The sequence below is a fragment of the Dryobates pubescens genome, chromosome 25 (assembly GCF_014839835.1).
Source record: "Dryobates pubescens isolate bDryPub1 chromosome 25, bDryPub1.pri, whole genome shotgun sequence".
Lineage (NCBI taxonomy): Eukaryota > Metazoa > Chordata > Aves > Piciformes > Picidae > Dryobates > Dryobates pubescens.
Window position 1 is genome coordinate 2133583 of NC_071636.1, and position 26002 is coordinate 2159584.

General features: G+C 43.1%; 1 protein-coding gene across 1 annotated transcript in view; it reads left to right on the forward strand.

The window, feature by feature from the left end:
* Positions 1-26002, forward strand: part of MED13L (mediator complex subunit 13L) — a 199766-nt gene that overhangs the window by 16279 nt on the left and 157485 nt on the right. The window contains exon 2 of the mRNA XM_054173322.1: positions 3195-3432. Coding sequence (XP_054029297.1) covers positions 3195-3432 — 238 coding nt within the window. The remainder of the gene's footprint in view (positions 1-3194; positions 3433-26002) is intronic.

The window sequence follows — 26002 nt, forward strand, 5'->3', positions numbered from 1 at the left end:
GCCCTCTAAGGTCATACAGTTCAACCATCAACCCAACACCGCCATGGCCATTAAACCATGTCCCAAAGTGCCATGGCTGCATGTTTCTTGAACACCTCCAGGGATGGTGACTCCACCACCTTCCTGGACAGTCTCTTCCAGTCCCTGACCACTCTGGCAGCAAAGAAATCTTTCCTCATCTCCAACCTAACTCTTCCCTGGCATGACTTCAGCCCATTTCCTCTCTGCAAAGGCATAGAATATGTAGAAGTGTTTCTGCTGTAATCTTCTCATGTTTGCTACTTCTGGATTCAGGATCCTGTGTTGAATGAAGTTTAAAAGTTCTGAGGAGTTAGTATTGATAGTTACCTATTAGAAATGTGAACATAGACAGACACATTAAAAGTAATGCACTGGGCTGCAACCCTGCAGCCAGGAAATGTCCCTTTGTGCTGGTACAGAGACCGAACAGCCCAGTACTCATCTGCTCCTTTCCTTGGGAGTCACTTTCCATAGGTGGCCACTAGTGATTCTGGTTGTCTCTTCTCATTCCTCAGAGCCTATAGAATGAACCACTCCAGCAGTTAGTTTGTGTAAAATTAAACTGCTTGCATCTCTGCTGGCTTCTGTGAGCTTCTCTTAACTCCATCCATACTGCAGCTGAAACGGAATGTTATGGGTTGACACCTCTGAGCTACCAGAATGCTGCAAGAGCTGCTCTGCTGCTTTGAACAGTTCTTGCTGTGTTTATCAAGTGAGCAGTGCTGTTGAGTCACCTTTTTTATTTGTTTGGGTTTTTTGGGTTTTGTCATCCTCCTCTTCCATCTTTTTTGTGACTTACCATATGTTGCTGGTGGCTTATGACAAGTAAACATTTAACATTCTTTTCCTAGGTGCTTATGCTGGCACTGATCTTTGGTGTTTTGTGGTTCATAGCCACGTTCATGATGCTGTTTCTGAAACTCTGCACCTTCCTTTTCCCAGCTGTAGCTGGAGATCCTCATAGAACAGATGTAGATGTTCTGGAGAAGCACATGCAAGCACTTTCTTTTAAGTTATGTAATGTGTGAGCTATGCCAGTGTTACACAGCACCCTACTGGGAAAAAACAATCGTTGCCCTTCCTCTTGCACTCCTGTGCCCTCCTTTGTGCCAGGAACATGGCCTGTTTGCTAGTCCTGCCTGCCTTCTCCTAGTTGCTTTTCCATATCTCCTCAACACAGAGTGCAAAAGCACTAGAAATGCTTCAGCAAGTGTTTTGCTTGTGTTGGTGTGATAAGCATTGCCTTTTACCTCCTCAGCAGTTAAACAGCTAGCTCTGGAACAAGTTACTGTGGTGAATGAAGTGAACTTGAAACTTTTAAATAAGCTATGTTTGTGGGCTGGGAAAGGGAGATTCTGCAGTGCATGACAGGTGGTGTGGGGTTTGGAGGAGCAGTGTAGGCCAGTAGGTTAAATGGCCTTGTGCAGATGATGAACATAGGAGGAATGCAAGATTTGCAAGTCTTTTGATTTCTTTAGGGGTAAGAACTTACCCTTTTTCATCTTGATACTTTCTGTATATACTGTCAGGGGAAAGGAATGCTTACTATTTAGATACAGCTGAACTTATTGGTGGGGGGCAAGGGCAGGGGGTGGGCACTGCTGCAGCTATCATGTCCACTGCTGTGCCTTTCCCCTTCTCCCTGGCAATGAAAGGTGCAGATGCTGTATTGGAGTTTTTGCAGCTTGCTGCTGCAGCCCAGCTGGCTTTTCCTGTAGGACCACTTTAGAGCTGAGCGTGCTGGCTGCTGCTGAGCAGCAAAGTGAGGGTGTGAATACTGTCAGAGGTGGGAACAGCAGTGAGAATGTGGCAACACGGGTTAGAAACCAGAGTCCATACTCATACCACTCTGGTTGGTAATGGTACTTGGGCTAACTACACAAAAAGCCACAGGAGTATTCCCCCTGTGGCCTGGGCAGGCTCCCAGAGGTAAGGAAGGTGGAGAAAGAGGAGGCTGCAGCACTAGCCATGGAGCAGGAGGGGGAAGGCAGGCAGCAGGCTGGAGAGGGGGGAAGAAGAGTGTGATGGGAAGGATAATAGCAATGCATAAAAAAGCAGCAATCAGGACATTAGAGAGGTGAGAGGAACTGAATGTAGTAGCCCTGAGTATCTGCTGTGAAAAGAGAGAGGGGAAAAAACAAAACACTGCCTTGCTGACCTGGTTCAAGCTGCCAACTCCTTAATGGTTTCAGTGCTTTGTCAACTTCTTCCCTGGCAGTTGTTCATTCCCACTACTCTGCACTGAGACACCTACACTTCTTTGGACTTCTACCATGTGTAGAAGGAAGATCCTTCCCCAGAGTCCAAGTAGCCATTTTCCTGTTCATTTTATTCTGCCTTGATGGTCAGTAAGAGAATTCTGTCTGGTTGAGAGACAGCACATGACAGTTGTCCTTATTCTGTGTTTGTTCATTAGAGCAAATTAAGAAGTATGTGTGGTAAACCTGTACCATCCCAGCACTTCACTGGATTTCATCATTTTCAGTAAGCCCCTTGTTTGCTTAAATCCTGTTCTACTTGTGACTTTCAAGTGAGCAAAGTTTGGGCTGACACTGAACTCCTTTGACCAGTGAGCAGCAGGCAATGGACTTTGTTTGTTTATTTTTCTTCTCAATTGTAAGATCAGAAAAAAAGAAAACAGGTTAGAATTGAATGAATCAGCTGGAAATCATAGAATGGTGGAGGTTGGAAGGGACCTCTGGAGATTATCTAGTCCAACCTCGCTGCCAGAGCAGGGTCACCCAGGGTAGGTCACACAGGAATGCATCCAGGTGGGTTTGGAATCTCTGCAGAGGAGAATACTCCACAAGTTCTCTGGGCAGCCTGCTCCAGGGCTCCGGCACCCTCACACCAAAGAAGCGTCTCCTCATGTTGAGGTGGAATTTCCTGGTTTCCAGCTTATCCCTGTTGTTCCTTGTCCTATTACTGGGCACCACTGAAAAGTGAGTCAGGTTGTGGTGAAAAACCTGAATGCAGGGCTAAGCCAGGTTTGTGCAGTGCTGTTTCTAAAATTGCTTTCCTTTTACCCTGAGGGAGAAAAGAGGAGAGTTTGGAGGAGTTTTTAACTTGGAGCTAAACGCTGAGAGTGAAACCGTGAGAAGGAAACAAGCTATTGCTAGGACTGTTAAGTTTTGAAGTAGTGACTTAATGGCTTTTATTTTTGTTTCCCCCAGGCTGAACTCACAGGCATCAAATGGCGTAGGTACAATTTCGAAGGTCATGGGGACTGTGGCCCCATCATTTCAGCCCCAGCGCAGGACGATCCCATTCTGCTCAGCTTCATCCGCTGCTTGCAGGCCAACCTGCTGTGTGTGTGGCGGCGGGACGTCAAACCGGATTGTAAGGAGCTGTGGATATTCTGGTGGGGAGATGAGCCCAACCTCGTAGATGTGATACATCGGGAGCTGCACAGTAAGTGACTCTCTTGATTCTTTTTTCCAGGGGAAAGAACTTTGTCACTAAAGCCTTTAACTTGCTGCCATATGTGAGTTTCTCACAATGTGTGCATTAAGACCTGAAGGAGACTTGTGAACGTGGCTTTGCTGCTGCAAGCTAGCTGCAGATTAAATGCGAAATCAAACCTGAAAGAACTGAGGACCTGAGTATGTCCAGCAAGGTTCCTTAGGGTTTTTTGGAATCTCAGCTGTGCTGTGAAATAAGAGTAAATGCTAGTTCAGCTGATAATACTAAAGGAAACAAACTCTGGTGCAGGGTGATAGCGGATGGAAGAAAACACCTCTGCTTGGACTTAGGTGAACTGTGTGCCACCACAGGTCAATCTGCAAGGTCAGAACTTGCCACGTTGGTCATGCCACAGGATTAGAGTATAAACAGAGGCAAGTTGTAACAAGTGAATGTAATAAAAGGAAGGAAGGGGAAGGTAGGACAAAGGTGACAGCGATACGTTTGTGTGATTAGTAAGTTTTATGCAGCTGATTGCCCTCAGTGTCTCCAGAATGTGTAGCCTTATAATTATAGCTCACTATCTGTGGCAATCCTTTCTGGCTTTGACTATCCACTACAAATTAATTCCTTTTCAGCAATGAAGAGACCTAGTTTACCTGACAGCTTTAGCTTTTAGAAGGTATTTTGTTAGACTGCATGAGTCATTGTCTCCTGTTTTTAACCTCTTGCATTGGATGAACGCAAAGTTGACTAATCTTGCAACGATAATAATCATTACCCCCCACACCTCAATAATAAGGATCAGTTCTTTGGGTTTGTGAACTTTTCATCCTGGTAGCCTTTAGAGCTGCTGGTTACAGGGCAGGAAAGTTTGTATGCCTGCTCAGGAGTATAGCATGTTGTATTTGTCAGGTGCGCTTCAGCTGTCCTTCATCTCCCCAGCTCTGCCCCAAGTGTCTTGGTCCTGGGTTATGCTCTGTTAATGCCCTCACCCGTTACCCTGTTGTAACCACCTGTCTTCAGACCGTTAGAGCCATCATACTTTGATGCAGGCCAGCTTGTTTATTGGCAATATAGCCTGTGAAATCACAGATTTAAATGCTGGCTGTCTTCAGGTGGATGCCATGCAGGTAGCTTTGTGATCATCTATAATTAAAGGGATGGCTCAGAAGTGCTGCACCAAGCCATTCCACTGACATGAATTTTTGATGAGGCACCTGTTTTGAATGAAGGCATGGGTAATATTTCTACTTACCCAGCAAAGCTTTAATAATACATGCTTTTCTCTTTGTGAAATAAACTAGATTTAATACTTCAAATGCAGAATATGGGACTTAAGTGTCTTTTTGAGGGGGGGGTTGCAGGTGAGAGCTTCTGTTTCTGGTTTAAATTCATGCAGCTTATTTATCTCTAACACGTTGGTCGCCACTATATAGATCCTGCTTCCAGTGATAATGTCATGGGGAAGCATTTAAATGTATGAATAGCTGAGCCTGCTCAAATCTGGTGTGGGACAGAGTGGAGTAAATAGAGAACAGTCACTTTGACATAGGTTGTTGGTTTGGGTGGGGTTTTTTGCCTGGTCCAAATTTTTATGAAGCATTTGGGCTAGAGCCTTCAGCACAGTTTTGGGGTGGAATGAAATCTGAAAAGTGTCTTCAAGAGCACTGTTTTCCAAGTGTCAGCAGCAGCAGTGTCACACTGGTGATAAACACTCTGAGCACACTGTGTTTCACAACCCTGCAGCCAGCTGTGCTGAGATGTCTACCCTGGTAGAACAGCACTATCGTGGAGTGATCCTTTTTGGCAGTGCTCTCTCACATTGAAGTTAGAATGTCTGAAAGAAAAAGGCTGTGCAAAGGGATATGAAGAGATGAAGTTGGGAAAGGAGGACTGTATGTAACTCACTTAGAGGAATGAACTACATTGAAAGAAGGAAAATGCTGCTGCTGACTGTCAAGAGCCTACAACAGTTAGGGAGGTAAAATCAGCTTCTGCTCCCCCACTGCAGGTTTTGGAGTTCAGTTATAAATTCCATAGCTGATAGAGCTGGCTTGCTCTCTTCAGTAATTTTTTGAGTTCAAACACCAGTATTGACAAAATATTGACCATCAAATTCTGCTAGAATGAGGCATTTATGTACATGGTTCCTTTGAAGTATGACAAAGGACACTGTGCTCAATGTTTTGTGCAGCAGCAGGGCAGAAGAAATGAGGTTATTTTTGTTTTTCATGATAAGCAGACCTCAGTAATGAAATATTTGGTAGCTGAAATGGGTTTCCTGAGTTTCCTTGCTCTGTGAAATATAAAGTGCTTTGCATGGGGCCATACAAACAGAAAAGAAGTAAGTTCCTGAAGCACAGTCATTTCCTTGCCTGTCAGCTGAGCCACCACAGCAAGCTCTTTGTTTTGGTATAACCTAGTCAGGAAATAAGCTGCATTGGCTTCAAATCCTCTTCCTATGGGCTGGGTTGTCACCGTGGTCAGTACCTTAGAGGTCAGTGGCCAGGGCTTTATGTTTGTACTCACATGGTTAGGAGCATGAGTCCCAGAAGTCTGATACTGCACATCCAAATGGGAGGCTGAGTCTCTCCTGAACATTTTCAGCTTTATAGATGCTATCTTTTGAGCTGTATGAGCTGTAGGAAATAATGGCTCTTAATAAGATCCTGAATACTTACCAAGTATGAAGTTGTTCAGTGGTTTGGATTTCCTTTTTACTGCTTAGGTCTTGTGCTTTAAAAGTGAAGTTTTCATTGGTGGGGGGGAATTAGTAGCAACTTAAAATTAAGTCTTTACTTTGGACTTGAATGAATAAAAGGTAGAATTAGTGATTGATTTCTGAAGAGCAGTGTCACTCAAACAATTCAGTACTTGGAATAAACAAATGAGAAGTCCAAACTGAGGCTTGTCTTTCAGAAACACTTTAGTTTGTGTATAGTAACAGTATGGGTTGCCTTATCTTTGTAACATTCAGGATGGATGATTTGGGAAACAAGCAGCTGCCTTTCATAAAAGAATTGCAAATAGTCATAGGGAAAACAACTTAGCAGTTCTAAACAGGAGGTATGAGGACCAGTTGTTTATGTAGTAGCTTTCCAAAACTGTGTGGATAATTAAATGCTGTCATGGGAGCTTAAGTAAAAACAACTATTTGCAGAACAGCTCTAGATGAGTTAAGCTTAGCTAGGCAGCTGTGAATTGCATAGGTGTGTCTCCAGCACTTACTCCTACATTGCTTTTCCCTGCCAGCCCCAGCTCTTGTCTTCTGGGGTTTATGATGATTGGATTTTAAATGTGAAGAAAGACAGGAGATCTTTATTCTGTCCCAAGTGAGAAAAGCTAATTGTGCAGGGTCACTGAGTGGGAAGGGAGGGAAAAAAAGAGTGTTTTTACAAGTCTGAAATCAGAGTTGGGAGTGTTTTAGTTTGTGGCAGTTTTGTTTTCTCAAGGATAAACACTGTTTAGTGATAGCACAGAATGAAGAGGTTTGACAAGTGCTACAGTTACTCTGCCTTTTCCCAGAACAACTTTTTTTTGGTAAATTCTGCAGAAGAAATGGAGAGGAAAGGAGGTAGTGTCCTACTGTTGGCAGGTTTGGTGACAGGAAAGTTGTAGATTTGCAAGTTGGAGTGGTGGCATTTGCATTTGGTGACCAAATACTGTCTGGAGCAACACAGAGTTTACACTGGACTCTTGGGATCTTTCTTGTCTCCCTCTGCCTTGTACCCTGTGCATTCCACACAGATTATAAGCAAAGCTTTTGCCAAGAACAGTTACATCTGACAGTTCAAACAATGGCACTTGGGGACATGGTTTAATAGCCACGGTGGGGTTGGGTTGCTGGTTGAACTTGATGATCTTGGAAGGCTTTTCCAACCCAAACAATTCCACGATTCTTATGGAAACTGTGATGAAGAGTAGGATATCTTGAAATAATTAGGTAAATATATCCTGAGATGGTTGTTTGTGATATTCACACAACTTAACAGCTTGTTAAGTTTAAAAACCATGGAGCTTCAGTTCAGTGCTGCTTATGAATTCCTGGCATATTGGGCTGAGGCAGTTGTAACCCCCACGTGCTGATACATGGTGAGAGGAACAAAAGGTAGCTTTTTGTAAAGCGCCTACATCAGACCTTATAGTTGTGGCTCAGACTTAATTTCTACTGTTGTTGCCCTACCTGCAAATTGCTGATGGGCAGATTTTCATCCAGGGGAACACAGAGCATGCCATCTGTGCTTTGAAGGATGTTTCCTGAGAGGAATAATTTGCTGGAGCTCATTTTGGGTGTTTTTATTGCAGCTAGGAAGGGTTCATGATGCTCACTTCTTAACTTCCATAGTTAAAAGTTTATTTTATCAGTTAAGCCTTCTAATGAAGAAAAAATGCAGTCTAGAAATATTAACTAGATGTTTTGTTTTGGGGGTTTTTTGCATTTATTAGAGATTTAAAGAACAATCATGGAAAAGCTGCACTTTGGGGAGGAAAAATGGAATGGCTTATCTTTCTACTAATGTAAAAGCAGATAAGGGAGGAGTGGAAAGTGTCTTTTACTTTCCAGTTAAACTGAGAGTAAACTCTTAAAGGTTCTTTGACGGTACTGAGTTTTATTTACTGTAGTTGTAAGGATTTGGGAGCTCTTTGGGGAGGCACAAAGTACACTCTTAGCTGCTGTGTAGTGAGAGATGTTAAGTCATTGCATGAGAAGATGCTCCTGTCTGTTGAGAAACCATATTTTAAGTGTATGAAGCAATGTGTGAAATCCAGAATAAGCACCCCTGCCTGTGAAGGGGGTGTACAGATTCCTGGCGTAGCTTGGGATGGAAGGACTCTCGAATCTTTTATTCCAAGATGATAGAAGTGGGGAAGAAGGCAGTGTTTTGCTCCTCAAACTGCTCTTTTGCTCAGCTTGCATATTTTCTTGAAAGGTTATCTCCTTGTTTCCCTCTTTGGTAGGTTTAGTGGAAGGGTGTAGGGGCGTGGAATGTGTATTGCAGCATTTTGCTTTCTATACTTGAGCGAGCTACATAAACCCCATCACCGCGGGTGCGCTCCGAGGTGCTTAGAATGAGCCCAGCTAATGCACGGAAGAGCAGTTTGTGAGCGAGGACTGGAAGGAAGCTCCCAGGAGCTGAAGTTTGGAGCCTTTTCCAAAGCTGCAGAAGCAGCTATGAATATCAAGCAGCTAAGTACCACTTATTAATAACTTGAAGCGAAATCTGAAAATGGTTAATTGCTGGTTCTTGAGTTAAGAGTGGAATTAGCAAGTAGGTTCATATGACAGAAGACTTTATTGGAATATTAAGTTCCTGAAAAGTCTGTTTGTGGGTTGATTACTTTCAATAATATGAGTGATTTGCATTTTCTTAATTGCCTAGCATAGACTATTTGCAAAGCCACAGAAACAAAGTTAAACTCTGACAACCTTTTGGAAGGGAGATGGGGTTTGGGACTGAATTCATACTTTCTCAGCTCACAGAATTGTTCTGTGACCCTTATATTTGACACTGTTAATTGGTGTCCGGTGATTGCCAGTTGAAGTTCAGCTTAGACAAATAAACTTTTTCTTTTAAGGAGGCATATTAAATGAGGTTATTATGCCATCATTTGGGATTAAGGAATTGCTTCATGGGAAAATGCCAACTCCTTTTATACACACCAAGTTGACAAGAGCCTTATTGTGTCTGGGCAAGATGTCTTGATTTTATTTTGTTTTTTTCTTTATAGTAAATACTCTTCCCACCACCCCAACATCTTCTGTTTTACTGCAGGCTTACAGGGAAGAAGGGGGTGAGTTGTTTAAAAATAAAAATCAAAATCAAATCTGAGTCTACAAGTCAGGCTGCTCTTACCTTTTCCTTAATCCTTCTGTTCTTCAGTGGGTTTTCTCTCTTCGCTGACAGCGAATCTGAGCGCTTGGAGCGGTAGCAGATGAATACATGTGGCACTCATGAATTCATTATCAGTTCTAGTCAGTGAAGCACCATTCTAACATGCTGCATTTTGTCTCTCTTTTTCCAGCCTGCAGTAGCTTCAGTCTAACAGGTAATACACACACAAAAAAGAGACATCTACCTAAGGGCCATGTGTGAGAGTGCCTAAGGCTTTCTTTTCTTTTTCTTTCCTTTCTAAATCTCCTGACAAATAACATTTGAATGTTTTCATATTTGGAGGTTTCACTGTTAATTGCACCAAATTCTGAATATGGTTTGAAGGAAAGACACCAATGGAAGGTAAAGCCAAGAAATCCTCTACTGGATACTGTCCTTTTCCCTCTTTCTGCTTTCAAAATAGAAGCTTAGTTCAATGGAAACAGTTGAAATGCCGAGGAATTAATCTTTCAGTTTTATTGGCCACACAGTAGTTACTATTTTTCTGTTGTGTGTTTGTGGGCAAAAGGAGTTGGCATCCATTGTGAAACACTAATGGCTGCCTTCTGCAGGGACTGTCAACTGATTGTTTTGCAGGCTAGAGCTCATAGCAAACCCCATGCATTAAAGGGTGCTACAGAAGTGGGAGTGCTCAGAAGGTGCTGGAAAGCCAAACCAAGCCTGGTATAGCTCAGGAGCCTTCTCAAGTGAAAGCTGGAGTAAGGTGTTCCTAATGAATTGTAGAAAACTCTTGTATAAAATGTGCTTGAAATTAACTAGAATGTTGAGACCAAACTGAACTCCAACTTTTGAATGTAAATAAAATTGATGTGTTACCACAGGCAACTCAGTGAACCACGTAATTAGGTTTTTTCCATGAAAAATGAGACATTCTCCTGCAGCTGCAGCAAGGCAGAATGTAAAGGATTTATATTCCAGTTACATGAAAATTAAACAATCATTAAAAGATTGTATTTTTAGAAGTCCTGCTTGGGGGAGGGGGCTGAAATGAAAAAAGAATCCCATCAGGAGAATTTATTTTTCAGCAATGTGTTGGGCAATATCATCCACAGTAGTTGATGTTTTGTTGGTGGTTTTTGCTTCAGGGAATCTTTTTTTTTCCCAGTGAAATGAACTCACTTAACTGTGTGAAGTAAATCTAAGTTAGCTCCAAGTGAAATCTGCATTAATAGAGCTTGTTACTGGTGGTTGTAGTTTCATCTAGCAAGTAATCCTAAGAACACAGGGTAAGCTCCAGTGGTACATTTAATCTTTAAAAGCAGATGAAATGCCACCTTCAAAGAATAATAATCAAAAACTGTCAAACACAATTGCATTTTGTTAATGCCATTTGGAGAATAATTAATGAACTTGTAGTGACTTACACAAATAGAAACCTTAGAACATGGCTGGAGTGAACCCATTGCTTCTCTGAGAAGAGGCATACTTTCCATTACTTGAGAGATACCTTATTTTAATGTTCCTATCACAGATTGTAACTCCTGATACAAAATCCCTGTGCACTAATTCTGGAACTAGGTCTATTTTAAGTGGGCTGTATGATACCCTTCTGGAAGGGTTTGACAGCGCTCTGTTTGAAGTGCGTTGGGTACTCAGAAACATAGAGATGGTAATTTGAAGAGTGCTCAGTGTGTCAGTGATCAGCCATGAAACTGGAGAATCACACAGTGGTTTGGGTTGGAAGGGACTTTAAAGATCATCCAGTTCCAAACCCCCTGCCATGCACAGGGGCATCCCCCACTAGACCAGGTTGCTCAAGACCACATCCAACCTGGCTTTGAACAGACCCACAACTCCTCTGGGTAACCTGTTCCAGTGCCTTCCCCTTGTGGGGAAGAATGTCTTCCAAATGCCTAGTCTGAATTGAGCTTCTTCCAAGCGCTGTGGTGCACTGAGAATGAGGCTTTTACAACCAGAGATCTGTTTCCTAATGTCTTTTTGAAACTACAGGACATGCTGAAGTCATCCTGTGTCATTTCCAACCTAGCCTGCTGTAAATGTATACACAAAAATATATTCCTGCCTAGAGTTCACAGAAGTGCAAAGCATTTGAGCTGTAGTACATGGAACAGATCAAGAATCACAGATTGGTTTGGGTTGAAAGGGACCTTAAAGATCATCTTGTTCTAACCCCCTTGCCATGGGCAGGGACACCTTCCACTAGATCAGGTTGCTCAAAGTCATAGCTGTCTTGGATTAACCAACACCTGGATGGTTCCTCAGCCTTGCAGGGGGTAAGAAGGCACAAAAAATTTGAAAGGGTAATGAAAATTGTGGGTTTGAATAGGGAAAGCCAAGGGGGAAGTTTCGTTATTAGTTAAATATTAGTTCCTCATTTAAAAACCCAAACTGTGGTGCAGTCACTCGTATGGTGACAGCTGGAACTTGAGCTTCCAGTGAAACAGTGTTGGATTGATTTTTCTATTTAACATTTAAGAGGTTTGAAGGAAGCATATGCTAGAGGAAAGGCAGGCTGCTGAAATGCTTTTGTGTTCTCCTTCATCTAAACCACACTTGAAGGTGTTTCTGCTTTCAGCTGAGCAGTGTAAGCATAACTTGTACCAAAGCTACCTGTGCTTAGTGTGTCTGAGGTCAGAAAATTGACTGGTATGTGCCCTTTGGTCTTCAGATGCACTTGAATTGTCTTTGTGTTCTCTTAGTTCAGGTACAGGCTGGTGTGAGATAAGTTACTGTTTCAGTTTCAGGTGGTGACAAGGTCTGGAGCATCACAGCCCTCATCTCACTTTGTTTATCTGCCGTTTACCACCCACTGTTTAGACTGGGAATGAGACCACTGCCGCTGCTGTGATCCAGCACAGCTAAACTGTGGAGTTTGCCTTAGTACCCCATTGCTACAGCCCGAAGTATCTGCCTCTACATGCAAAAGCTGTGGCCTTCAAACAGCCATTCCTGCTGAAAGACCTTTGCAGTCCTTATTTGTGTTTTCACAAAATCTTGGGGCCTGTTTTGCGTTGGAATAGACAATGAGCCATGAGGTCAACCAGGAATGTATGATTTGATTTGTATAATAGATGGGTGGGTGGATAGTAGCAAATAATAAAGCTAAGTTAGCACCTGACATTTCAGAAGTGTGCTGTGTGAGTGTATATTAATAGACTTGGACTCAGAAGGAAGAATAGAAGGTGGGAGATGTGGCAGTTTCTAAGCAGCACTCCAGGAGATAAATCTCTCTTTTTAAAGAAAACATTTCTTCTTTTATAGTTCCACTTGCTCCATACCATTCTCCTTGTTCTGTCTTTCCTGAAACATAAGTAATACCTTTGTTACAGCCAAGGGAAACCTCAGATCAGAGCTGATGAAAGTATCATATTCCTGTGCTTTTTTTACCTGAATGGCTTGAAGAGCTTCCTATCTATTGTTTAAGCTCTCTGAAGAGGTGGGAAGTATGAAAATGATTTCTGTGCCTGCAGGGGGAACAGGAGGGCTTACAGACCTGTGTGTTTGGGGGTTACCAGTTGGGACATGGAAGTTAGCTCTCTTGGCCCCTTTGGAGTTCAATACAATTTATTCTGTGCAACATATGTCAACAACATTGACTGGAATCTGTTCTCAAGGCAAGAGAGGGAGAAGTGTGGGTTTTGTCTCCCTTGTCATGGGTTTTTATTTTCTCTCCTGCGTGAACAAGATGCTGGTTCTGATAATAACACATGTGACTATAAAGCAAGGATGGCTTCTGTATTTGATTGGTGGTCTCTGCTTAAGCAATGGATAGGACATTGGGCAACACTGGGTTGGGATGGAATGGTGAACTCAGGCTTGGTGTGGTCCTGGGCAGCCTGCTCAAGCCCCCTCTGCAGGGGCATTGGACAAGATGACCTTTCAAGGTCCCTTCCAACCCGATGCAATCTGTGAGGCTTCACTGAAGATCCTGCTTCTTTTCACTGATATTCTTGGATGTGCCTGGGAATTCTGCCACTTTAAAGGCTGCTTATCAAGAGGAATGTGTGTTTCTGACAAATGTGTTATAGCTTTACTTTGCCATGCCATGGGTTTTTTGAAAGATAAGACCTTTTTGTTTTGTACTGAATTGTATTTTGAATAACTTAAATATAAGTGGAAGGAACATATATACTGCAAGTCTTTAATTGCTCGTGTGAATGGCTAGCTCCTCTTCATGGTAAAAAATCACTTCAGAAGAAATAAAAGAAATAGAAGAGACTGAGGCACTTCTGCCTCCTGGGAAAGGGAGTGCAGTTCAATTTGAAGGCTGACAAGCCATTGAAACCTTTGTGCCATTTCACCTTTGGGCTGTGTATAACCCAGAACATCTCTCTGAGCTTCGTGTGGGGAGCCATAGCTCTTGATACAGATTGCAGTATGTTGAAATGTTACGTTGTGTATGCAGTAACTATGGATTTGGGGGTGAACTGCTGTAATTCAGCAATGTGAGAAAGGGCTGGGATGAGTGAGCTGCTGAGATGGTTAACAGAACACACTGAAAATGTGAAGCTGTAGCCTGATGGCAACACATTGCTGCTGCTTTTCTGCTACCTTCTTGGTGCTTCCAGCTCAAGTAAGATCCTCTGTCTGAGACTGCACAAGATCAGAGCCACAGTTTATACCCAGAAGAGCTTTCCAGCTCAAGTGGAAGAGTTCCCACTCATCTGTTCCCTTTCCCCTTCTTGGGAAGTAATTGGTTCAGGAACTAATAAACATAAGGGGTAAAGCTGAGGGTAATAAACAACAATGTGTTTCGGGGGTCTCTCTAGAGAGTTACTGTACCTGGAGAAGCTGTCTGAAATGTAAAACATCTCCACAGATAGCCACTGTCCCAGATAGATCTGGAATTATTGCTCAGTTGTGTCCTCTTCCCAGTCCTTGCTTTTGCCCTAAATAAACCAGGCTGCAGTAAGCACTACTTTTTTTATTATTAATTCTTTTGCTGTAAACCACACTTAAGGCATGGAAAGTGGGAAGAAAAATGTTTTGCCTGTGAGACTATTGCTGCTTAGGCTCAAAAGAGACACACTATGGTACTTGAATTCCAAATGCCTCCCTTTTTGGTGTGTGGGTTCCTGCCTGGCCTTGTCCTGAATGTTCCTCAGTAGGCCTATGAAATGTGTGTGATTGGTGAGTAATCATGGCACACAAGCCCTCTTCATTCCTTACTGCATGTCCTGTCCTAGACAGCGCTCTCAGCTTTGTGCCCCAGAGAGAGCCAGCTTTAAGTGCGGCTGATTCTGTCTTTTAGCAGCTTCTCAGAGTGCTTCAGACTATTGTGTTAACAGTCTAACCACAAGGTCAAAATGCTTAAAGATGCATTCTGTATATAATTTATATCTATATACATTACTGTCTTTGAGAAAGTAACTTTTTGAATTAAATGGGAATCAGCATGAGCTCAGTTTTCATTTCTCTCTGTGACTTTACAGCTGTCTTACTAACTTCTTCCCAAGTAGTAAATTTAGCAGCAAACCTGTGTTATATTCTCTGTCAAAGATAGTTGGCTGCGTTTTCTTTGCCTCTTCAGTCACTGGGTACAGTTTCCATTTTATCTGTTAATGTAATGCCCTGCATAGAAATTCAAAATCACTTCCTGATCTCAGACCTGTGGCCAGAATACAGAATCTGTAGGAGGGTTGTGGTAGATAGAGTAAAACAAAAAGCACAACCCTAGATTACCACTTGGTATCTCTGTAGGCTTGCTGCTTATGCTCCCCTGTCCCCTCCAAATCATGGAGGAAGCAACTGACTTTTTAGTATTGCCATTGGAATTCAGTTCCTTAGTTTAACTGACATGTAATCCCTGCAGCAAAAAAAGCAGAGACCTTGGATTGCTCCAAGATTGGAGAATCTCGGGTAGCTATTCATTATTAAAGATAGCATTTTATGGAGCTGAGTGGTATATACAAGAAACATGATGCTGATTTAGCTGAAATAACAGGGGGATGTGGAGGGAGCTGCACACTGATAAGGCTGCATGATTCATTATGATGTGAGCTGGGAATCTTTCATTGCCCAAACTGCTGAGCTCTGTGCTTTTGTCCTGTCATTTGTCTTTGTTTTAATGGGATTAAGTAATTATGTGTGCATTTTCTTTCAACTAACTAGCCTGATAAAAGCATGCAAAAGTGAATAGCCTATAAATTGTCAGCTCTTCTGTTCTAGAAAAAGTGCTTTGATGGCACTGCAGTTTTCAAATCTTGGTGCATATATTTAGGTGACCTACTGAGGTAAGACGATAGAAGCAGTTTATGTAACTAATGGGCTGGGGGGCTCCCCTGGGAGTGTGTCTAGTGAAAGCAGATCTCAGCCACAGTACAGACATTTCAGAGACCAATCCACAGCATTTGAAAGCAGAAATAACAGATATGTAACTTCAGGCAGTGTCAAAGAATCATAGAATTGTTTGGGTTGGAAAACACCTCTAGGATCATCCAGTCCAACCATCAACCCCCACACCACCATGGCCCAATATCCCAAAGTGCCATGGCCACACGTTTCTTGAACACCTCCAGGGGTGGTAAATTTACCCATCCCCAGTCACAATCCTTGACCACTCTTGCAGCAAGGAAGTTTTTCTTAATCTCCAACCTAAACTTTCCTGGCATAATTTCAGGCCATTTGTTCTCATTCTGTCACCTGGTACTCTGGAGAAGAGCCCAACCCCCACCTCACTGCAGCCTCCTTTCAGGGAGTTGCAGAGAACCAGAATGTCCTTCCTCAGCCTCCACTCTTCCAGACTCAACAATCCCATTTCCCTCAGCTGCTCCTCACCAGACCTGTTCTTCAGACCCTTCACCATGTTGGTTGCCCTTAATCATAAGAGTATAAGTGATCTTAGTTCTTCTCCCTCCTCCTCACTGGAATTAGTTGTATTTGCTATCGATGTTTCTACTTTGGCTGCATCAGTAGCGATTTGAAACACAAAGTTTGCTGCTACTTTACAAAATCTCAGAGGCTGCTGTCCTGAAAATGAGACCTTCACTATTATTTTTTTTTCTGATGCCACCTTACCCATCTGATTTACGTAGTATCTATGCCATGTGAAGAGGAGTGTTTGTGTTTAATGGGATGGTCAGGTGGTTAGCGTGTCGTGCCGTCAGCTCAGTGGGGTTCAGAGCTTCATCCCTTCTGTATGGCATGCTTACACATTTTGTCTTTAGCAGCAATCCGTTGAGAGTTTGTGTAAGGGCTGTAACAAAGTGGTTGTGTTAGCTTGTTGCTTCTTTGTTTAAGCATTGGTCTGTGGATGTAAAGCTTTTAATGCATTCAATATGACATCTAGTTGTAACTATCCTGTTAATTCATTCTGAAGTAATCAGCATGTAAGCAGGGTTTTTTGTTTTTGTACTGTCTCATTATTTTGTGCTAGAACAAACTCCTCTTAATTGGCATTGGTGCTCATCTGTATGTGTCAGAGCTCTGGTTCTTCGTTCCTCTTCTGGCTTGCAGCTATGTGTTAGCAGCTCCACTTCTTTTCTGGAGTTTGCATGTTGTGCTTGTCAATACAGATGCTGAAGTTTGTGGAATTGTGACTGCTCAATCCCAGACAGCCATTTGAATCAACCTGTTAGCGTGGATAATGAATAATTGTGCCCTAAAATAATTTTGCTTGTTGTCTGAGCTATTTGGCAGAAGGATTTCTGTGATAGATTATAGCAGCACTGCACACATTAAGCAGCCTTGGTTTAAGGACAGCAACTTGTAGGACCCATGACAGAAATGGACACATCCTCAACACCTTTCTTTTGAGTTCTGTGGCAGTAAACAATCCAGTTCATGTCACCTTGTTTGCTTGTTTAGCCTGCCTTATTAAAAGAATTGTTTGTATCCTGTTTCCTAATAGAATGGAGAAGTTCTACCTGACTGTTGAACCTCATCTCCTTACCCTAGCTCTTACCTGGCCATTTACAGTGCTTTGTCAACTGTTCAGCGGGTTACTCTAAGGATACCTGATACCCAGGGCTACTCCTGCTTTGGACACTTAGAGCTGCTGAGCTGATTGTGATCAGAATCTTGAAGATACCTTAGACAAAGGACCTCCTTTTGGATTTAACATTTACCCCTGGCCACCCCATCTAAATTTCCTCAGTGGAGATAACTTGTGAAGTTAATCATGATGTGGGACTGAGGAGGAGAGAGTTCTCGGTGCTTGCTTTTCTGTGCAATAACCAGGCTGTGGAAGTTAAGGCTGGTTTTCTTATGACTTCACCTTGTCTTTCTGTGTTCTGGCAGCAGTGGCAAATGGGAAACAGGAGGGGTGTTGTGGAATTGTTTAAAAATAGCAGATAGCCAGTATCTTCCTTTTGCTCACAGTACTCCCAGCTAAGCCTTCATGCTAATCCTCATGTGATTAAGAATGTTGGATGATGACACAAAGACTGCCACAAAGCGATGCTTAAGGAAGGTGTCTTGCTGTGTGTGTTTGATGCCACATAGGGGATGAGACTATGAATTAAATACAAGAAAATACATCTCTGAAAGCCCATGAGCTGTAACTTTTAAAAAGCCTTTCAATATAGAGAGTATGAAGCAAGTGGAAGGAGTTAGATGTTTTGAGTAACTGTGTTAGAAAAGAACACAAGAGTGCATTCAGAGAGCAGAGACTGGAGCTTTCTGTGCCATGCTTGTTGGTGTGGAGCAGAACACTTGGTATTGTCTCAGTTCTGTCACTGGCATGTGTTGAGCATTTGCAGTTGTAGGTCCCTATCATATGTCAGAAATAGGAAGTTTTGCAAGCAAATTAAAACACACAGAAGCTGTGGATTCCCTGAACTTGATGCCATCTACCATCACTTGGGTTGTAGCTTCTGCTCGGTGTTGCAGCTGGCCAGCGCCTAAAGCGAGCTTTCAAAACAATGAACCTGCAGCTAGGTTTGTGTAGTGGCAGAGGCTGTGGAGTCTCCTCCTCTGGAGACTTTGCAAACCCACCTGTATGCATTCCTGTGTGACCTGTCCTAGGTGATCCTGCTTTGGCAGGGGGTTGGACTGGATGATCTCCAGAGCTCCCTTCCAACCCCCAACATTCTATGATTCCATGAATGATTTGACTTGATACTAGAATTCTTTTTCAGTGTAGACAATTGTGTGAGCATCAGTGCTGTGTCTGTGTGGGAGGGACAGCCTCTGGTCCTGGGCCCCTTCCATGAACTACCTTCCACTTTTAAAGTTGCTAAATATTTTAATGTTTCATCAATATTAAATCTGGGGGAAAAAAAAGAAGGAATAAAGAGCCCCACTAGTGAATGAAGAAGTAAAAGAGCTCTTGGATGTTATCTAAGTCCAAGGAAATAGAGTTGGTAAAAGACAAGAAGCCTTTGGGATTGCCTGTTGGGTTTCATCTTGTGGGCAGTGTGGTAATGGTTGGTTTTATCTTGTTCTGGATTAAAACAAACCCATCAGAGGGAATGATTTGCATAGTTTAAATGGTTTGGTTGTTGTATTTGCACGAGTCTTTCCTTGGATTTTTGTTAGGCAAATGACTTCCTTGCTAAATATTTGTAAAGAGAATTTTGAAATCCTGTGATTAGTTCTTTTATTTTGGAAGAAATAGTTAACAAATAGGAAAATGCTCTTGGAGTGCTCAATTTCTGGCAAGGACCATGGGTACAGAGTGTACTGAACTGCAAATGTTGCCGAGTTAGCACAAACTGTCTGATATAAAAAGCACGTTTTTGTTATAAACATTGCCTGCTCTAACAGAGCTTTTGGGTCTTACAGAGCAGCTTTAAACAGTGACTGTTGCTTTTGAGTAATATTAAATATTTGTTCTTTTGGTGAAAGAGAAATCACTGGAGATGACAAATAAACCAGGCCTTTTATTGTGCAGTGGAAGCACATTTGAACTTCCTTGTTTTCATCTAAAATAAAACGACCCAGGCTAGATGTTTACAGGAGGTTATTCATCACTTGAAAACGTTTTGGGGGGGTTTGGTTGGTGGTTTTTTCTTCTTTTTTTTCCCCCCTGTCTCTTCAGAAAACAGTATTTTTACAGGTGTCTTCTGATCTCAGAACTGGCTGTGTTCTTCCTAAGCTCTATCTTGTTTTCTTTCTGCCTTTGTACTGACACTTCAGTGTGGCTGTTTTTGTAGTGTTTCAAGTGACAGGAGTTGCAACAGTAATGGAAAATACCAACCTAAGTAAACATGTTCAGGAAGTAGAAAGCAGTGTGAATGTGTAAACCTTTCCCAGCTCAGACTCTGTAAAAACCTTCCCTAGGGTTCTGCCCTTTGAGAGACTTGCTCATGGATTTATCTTCTGGGGCTTTTTGTAATACTGAATGCTAGGAATATGTGGCATCCAGGGTGTCTCTAGACACTGTATTTTGTGAATGATTCACAGACTGCATTGCATTGGAAGGGACCCTCAAAGCTCCTCTTATCCAATCGCCTTGCATTCAGCAGAGACGCCTCCAACTAGATCAGGCTGCCCAGGGCCACACTGAGTCTGATCCTGAATGGCTCCAGGGTCAGTGCCTTAACCGCATCCCTGGGCAACCTCTTCCACTATTTCATCACTCACTGTGCAGAACTGGGCCCCTCAGTTTGGGAGGGATGTTGACTTGCTGGAACAAGTCCAGAGAAGAGCAACAAAGTTGGTGAGGGGTTTGGAACATAAGCCCTACAAGGAGAGGCTGAGGGAGCTGGGGTTGCTTAGCCTGGAGAAGAGGAGACTCAGGGGTGACCTTATTACTCTCTACAACTACCTGAAGGGAGGTTGTAGACAGACGGATGTTGGTCTCTTCTCCCAGGCGGCCAGTACCAGAACAAGAGGACACAGTCTCAGGCTGCACCAGGGGAGGTTCAGGCTGGATGTTAGGAAAAAGTTCTATACAGAGAGAGTGATTGCCCATTGGAATGGGCTGCCTGGGGAGGTGGTGGAGTCGCCATCACTGGAGGTTTTCAGGAGGAGACTTGACGGGGTGCTTGGTGCCGTGGGTTAGTTGTTTGGGTGGTGTTGGATTGGTTGATGGGTTGGACGCGATGATCTTGAAGGTCTCTTCCAACCTGGTTTATTCTATGTATTCCTCCTAATGTCCCACCTAAATCTTCCCTGCTCCTGTTTCAAACCATTGCCCCTTTTTCTACCCCAACAGGCCCTTCTAAACAGTCCCTCCCCAGTCTTCTTGTAGGTTCCCTCCAGATACTGAACTGCAGCTCTAAGGTCTCCCAAGAGCCTTCTGCTCTCCATGCTGAACAATCCCATTTCCTTAGGGTTTGTATATTGAGTCCTAGGTGTTGTCACAATTCCTTACTTTGGCCCTGTGGTGTAGATCTTTCTTTTCTTCCTGCTATCTCCCTGAATTCAGTTAGGGGAAGTGATGCCTTTTAATTTTCCTTACTGTAATAGTGCATACTAAGAAAGGACAGAATGGAAACATTTCTGTCTTGGAGTTAAGCTGTGTTTTGTTAACCACCATGGGAAGTTTGCAGCCAGGGGTGATAATTTCTGAGCTCTCTCTATTCGGATTTGTAGTTGTTGGAAGAAGAACCCAGAAAGTTAATTGGACTTATGTATCTCTTTAAAATTAAACCACCACAGTTTGATTTGTTTTGTCACTTCAAGTGTGTCCTCATTATTTTACCAAGCTTTTTTGTAGGGCTGTAGATGGCCCAGTTTAATCTTCCTTGTGTTTGCCAGACCTAATGTAATGGGTATTAGAAAGAAATTCTTTCCAGTGAGGGTGGGAGACACTGGGACAGATTGCCCAGGCAGGTTGTGGATGCTCCTTCCCCAGAGGTGTTCAAGGTCAGGCTGGATGAGGCCTTGAGCAACCTGTGCTAGTGGGAGGTGTCCCTGCCCATGGCAGATGGGTTGGAACTGGATGATCTTCAAAGTCACTTCCAACCCAGTATTCTATGATTGTGTGATCGTCTGGAATCTTTGGAAGAGCCAAAAGCCTCTTGCCATTCTGTACAAAGCATTTATGTACCTTTGTTAGTATAGCTATGATTTTGGATTTGGATTTTACCTTCAGTAGCAGATGGATGCCTAGGACACTCCTCACAGGCCTGCTCTCTGTGCTTGCTCTTTGCCCTCTTCCTTGCTCTGCAAGCATCAGTCTCTTGTTGTCTGCTCTGGGAATTGTGTTGTGGTGAGATGCTCTAGTAGGGTGCTGTGCAGACAGACACACTTAGAGTAAGGGCAGTAGCAACTTGTTCCTTGCTGATAATGTGTCCAGACCTCAAGGAAAAGGGTAGCAAAAGGAATTTTCATTTCTTTTTTTTAAAGCTGAACAACTTTTGGTTGGAAATGCAAAATCTGGAAATACAAGGGCAGTTGGAAAGGAAGGTGGAGGCTTGACAAGCTTCCTGTAAAATGTGTCCATTTTCTCTGTGCCTGCTAAGTGCTGTGAGCCCGTGAATCTTGCTTGGTTTACTTGAGTACTTATCAGGCATAGATTTGTGTGCTTATAAAACAGTGAACTTGGTTTGTGACTGGGTAAATGATTAGCAATGGGAGAAAGTTAAACAAGAAATACTTTGGAATGTTAATTGTAAATCTAATGACTTCCTCCTAAAATGAACCTGAAGCAAAATTCTAGTAACTGCTATTAGGACTAAAGAACTGTGGGAGTATAAACTAGATTAGGCTTGCAGGAGTTTGAAGGGGATCTGGTGACTTGAGCATAAAGGGGACTTTCCACTGGCATTTCTAACACGTTTGGGGGATGATTTGCAGCTTATAATGGAATTGCCACATGGGATCAGGTTTTGAATCCAATGCATTTCCCCTCAGAAATAGTTTTAATTTCAAGGCTTGAACTTGGGATAAAAATACTTATTAGGAGAATTGAAGGAAATGCAATTTTGGGTTGCTGAGAAGGTGTTGGCAGCAACAGCTCTTGTGTGTAAGTGGTTATGTAGGTGTTTTAGAGCTTAGTTACCACTTCTGAGAACTAGTTAAACAAAACATGCAGCAAGTCCACAGAAACAGCAGCAAACACCTCCCACCCTAAAGTTAGACCTGGCTTGAAGTTGGCAGTGTTAGATCTTCTTTACTTAAGTATCATCAAATGTAAGGCCATCACAGTGCAAGCCTTGTAGTGATAGGGTGAGAGGGAATGGATTGAAGCTGGAGGAGGGCAGATTTAGACTGCAGTGTAAGAAGAAATTCTTTCCAGTGAGGGTGGTGAGACACTGGAACAGGTTGCCCAGGGAGGTCATGGATGCCTCCTGCCTGGAGGTGTTCAAGGCCAAGTCAGATGAGACCTTGAGCAACCTGGGCTAGTGGAAGGTGTCCTAGCCTATGGCAGGGGATTGGAACTGGATGATCATTTTAAGGTCTGTTCTGACCTAAACCATTCTATGAATCCATGACTACAGTTCAAACACTGACTGTGGTTCTGTGTGTGACTTACAGAGAGACTCTCAGAAGAACAAGGGGAAACTGTAAAGCTAACAATGAAGGTGAAAAAAAGATCAAAATTCAAGCCATGTGTTGTGTGAAGAAGCAAAACTGGGGGTATTTTTACTGCAGATTCTCTTGTGCTGTTACTCATAGCTTAGAGTCTCATTGGCTGTTGGCTAAGATGGATGAGGAATTACATTATGAGGGCTTTGCTGTTCTGCCCAGACAGATCTTTGTATGCTTGGGGGCATGCACAAACACTTGTGTACTTGTGAGTATGTCTGCCAAATTGGGAACTGGGGATGATTCTTCCCGTTTCAAGGGGGGCATAAAACTGACACTGCTGAGCCAGCTGCGGGATGATTCCTGGTGCAGGCGGCACGGCACAGTGCGGGAGCTGTGGTGCGGACTGGGGTGTGCTGAATCCATGCTGGAAGATCTGGAGTTGTGGGTGAAGGTGGATAGTGAGAAGTGCTGCTGATAATGGAAAGGAATAAAAATTGTCTGAATTCAGTTAGAAATGACTCCTTCCCACTCCCTTTCAGTATCTGATATATAAAAAGAACGTGGTAGAAGATCTCTTCGCTCATTCTGCCCCAGCAAACCACAAGAAGAGAAGTAGTTTAAAGCAGCTGACATATTTAGTGTTGCCTTGCCAAAAGAACTTCTGCCTTTCAAACTGTAAACACTTCGGGGTTTTTTCTTGTTCTGAAATACTGATCTCTTTACTCTGAATTGCACTTTTCTCTGCAGCTAGTCCCTTACTCACAGAAGTTTATTTTTGTGAGGGTTTTCCAGCTTTAGGAGCTGCATTTGATGACTCATAGCATTTTTTATCTCCCCCCCCCTTTGCTTTCTGCCAGGTAGGAGCAGCTGCGTACTTGGTAATGAGCTGACTCTCTGCCGTTGCTTAAACACTGCATTCTTTTTAGTGTGCTCTGGCTGAGGGGAGAAAAAAGCCGAATTTCTCTCCTGTTTGCTTTTTGTGTGCAGCCTACAAAAGCCAGTTTTACTAGGCTGCTGAAGCAGCCAGAATATTTAAGTGGAGCATCAGAGCAAAAAGAGGACTACAGCACTGCTGTAAATAGTTCCCCCCCCCCCCCCCCCCCCCTTTTTTTTTAATTCCTTTTTCTTTTTTTTCCCTTCCCCTCCATGTCTCACTTTCTCTGAACATTGTAATTCTGGATGGTATTGTAAAAGCAGAGAGGCAACAAAAAGCAGATGGTTACTATAGTTTCAGTGAATGGAGACACAGTTTTACTTGGCTGAAGGTATTTTCTTCTAATTTCTGTCATCTTGCTTGACAGCCAGGAAAGGCTTTTCTAAAGGCACTGAAGCTCTGGCTATTTTCATATAGCATGTTTTCATGTATTTTTTAACCTGTAAAAGCAGAAGCACCATCTCTGATGGTTTTAAGTACATCCTTATGGTAATGGTTTTATTGCCAGTTTACCCAGAGCTGAACTGGTTTCCTTACACTGTGTCATTCTCAGACCTCTGGAAGGAAACACCTCTCTCCTTGGAGGAAAGACAACTGTAACTTCAGGCACAGCTTGATGCACTTGAACTCCAGAGAACAAAGCAGCAGCCATCACTTCAGTGTATCCAGCTGAGGCTGTGGGTCAGGAAATCAGAATAATTAGAAGTGCAGAGGATGGTGCTGTTCAGAAGTTGCAGTGTCTGTGGTCATCAAATAGATGATGCTGGTAGATGTTATGCATGAACCTGTGTTAGGATAAAACAGACACTCCAAAATGTGCAAAGGATTCCATTTGTTATTAAATTGTTTTCATCTGCCCTGTGGAAAGGCTTTCTGTTGGAAAGCTGATGTGACAGTGGTGAAATGGCTTTGTAAATCCCATCAACCAAAACGGTCCCCTTGTCCCTGTTGGGAGATCTTGTGTATGAGACTTGCTCTGTATTCCCCAAACACCCTCTCAGGTCTGACAGCTGTTTCAGTAGCCAAACATCAGCTGTGATTTCAAAATTCTTGGCCGGAGATCTTCTTTACTTCAGACTAAACTTTTTTGCTGTGAGGGTGATAGAGCCCTGGAGCAGGCTGCCCCGAGAGGTTGTGGAGTCTTCTTCTCTGGAGAGATCACAAACCCACCTGACCATTGTGATCCTGGGCAAGCTGCTGTGGGGGTGCCCAGCTGTTGGACTGGATGATGTCCAGAGGTCCCTTCCAACCCCCACCATGCTGGGATTCTGTGAGTTAGCCGAAGCCTCCCCAAGTGGGGCTGTGCATATTGTCACTGCTAGGTGCATGTGGCCATGCTTTGTTCTGCTGTCTGCTGCTGAGCAGAGTTTTTGACAGAGATGATCCCTTTTAGCATGCCTTCTAGCTAAGTGCATGCAAATACATTTAGTAGTGGGGAGGAAGACTGTTACAAATGATAGCTTCCATTATGGGGATGTAGTTTTGATTTGAATTCCATGGCAGTTCATGAAACACATGACTTTGAGAAGCAAGTACCAGGACAGGTCTGTGGGGTAGGTTTGTTCTTTTTTTCCTTCCATAAGTCAGATTCTGCAGCTGCCATCCTTCCACACACCCCATACCGTTTCCTAAACCCCTTGTCAGGAGTTTGCCATTTGTGGGGGGGGGAGGTAACAAAGATGACATTTCAGGAGGTTTCTGACTGCTCTGAAGCTGTGGGTGGTAGCAGTCTGGATGGGCCGGGGGCAGGGGGTGGTGGTGTAGGATGGTTCGTTTGTTTGTTTTCTTTGTTCTTTTCCTGGATGCTTATCTGCTCATTGCCTACTAGCTACCCTCTCACTAAAGAATTTGTGATGGAGCTTTCTGCCCCCAGCATACTCTGCCAGGTAAAATGTGGTGGAGCATTTATCCTCTGTACAGCTTTGGAGGAGGTGGTAGGCTCTAGTGAAAGAGGCTGTTTGTGCAGAAGCCCCACTCCAAATCAAAATATTTTTCAGCTCTAAAAAAGCTTTCATTATAAATTCAGGTGTTTTAATCAGAAGTGGTGTTTACTGTGGGATCAGTCAAGTGTTTCCTCTCTGGAATTGCTTAGATTTTTAGCTCGTGGCTTAAATACTTTCATTTGGGGAACCAGAAGCCCTCTGGCTGATCCTTTTTAGTTTCTTTGGTTAGCCGAGGAGTGTGTTTGTATATACACAAATGTATCTACTGAATATCTAGGAAACTAACTATCTTCTCTGCTTCAGATTCACTTAGCCACTCAACATCTTCACAAAGATCCACAGGACTGTTCACATTAATGAGTATTTGATTTCATTAAGGTGCACAGATAGGGGTTTGTGAGCATGGGAATCTGGAACACACTAGGGACTTTGATCATTACACCGTACTTCATACTGTGTTGCAAAGTGGGGATCATCATGCCTTT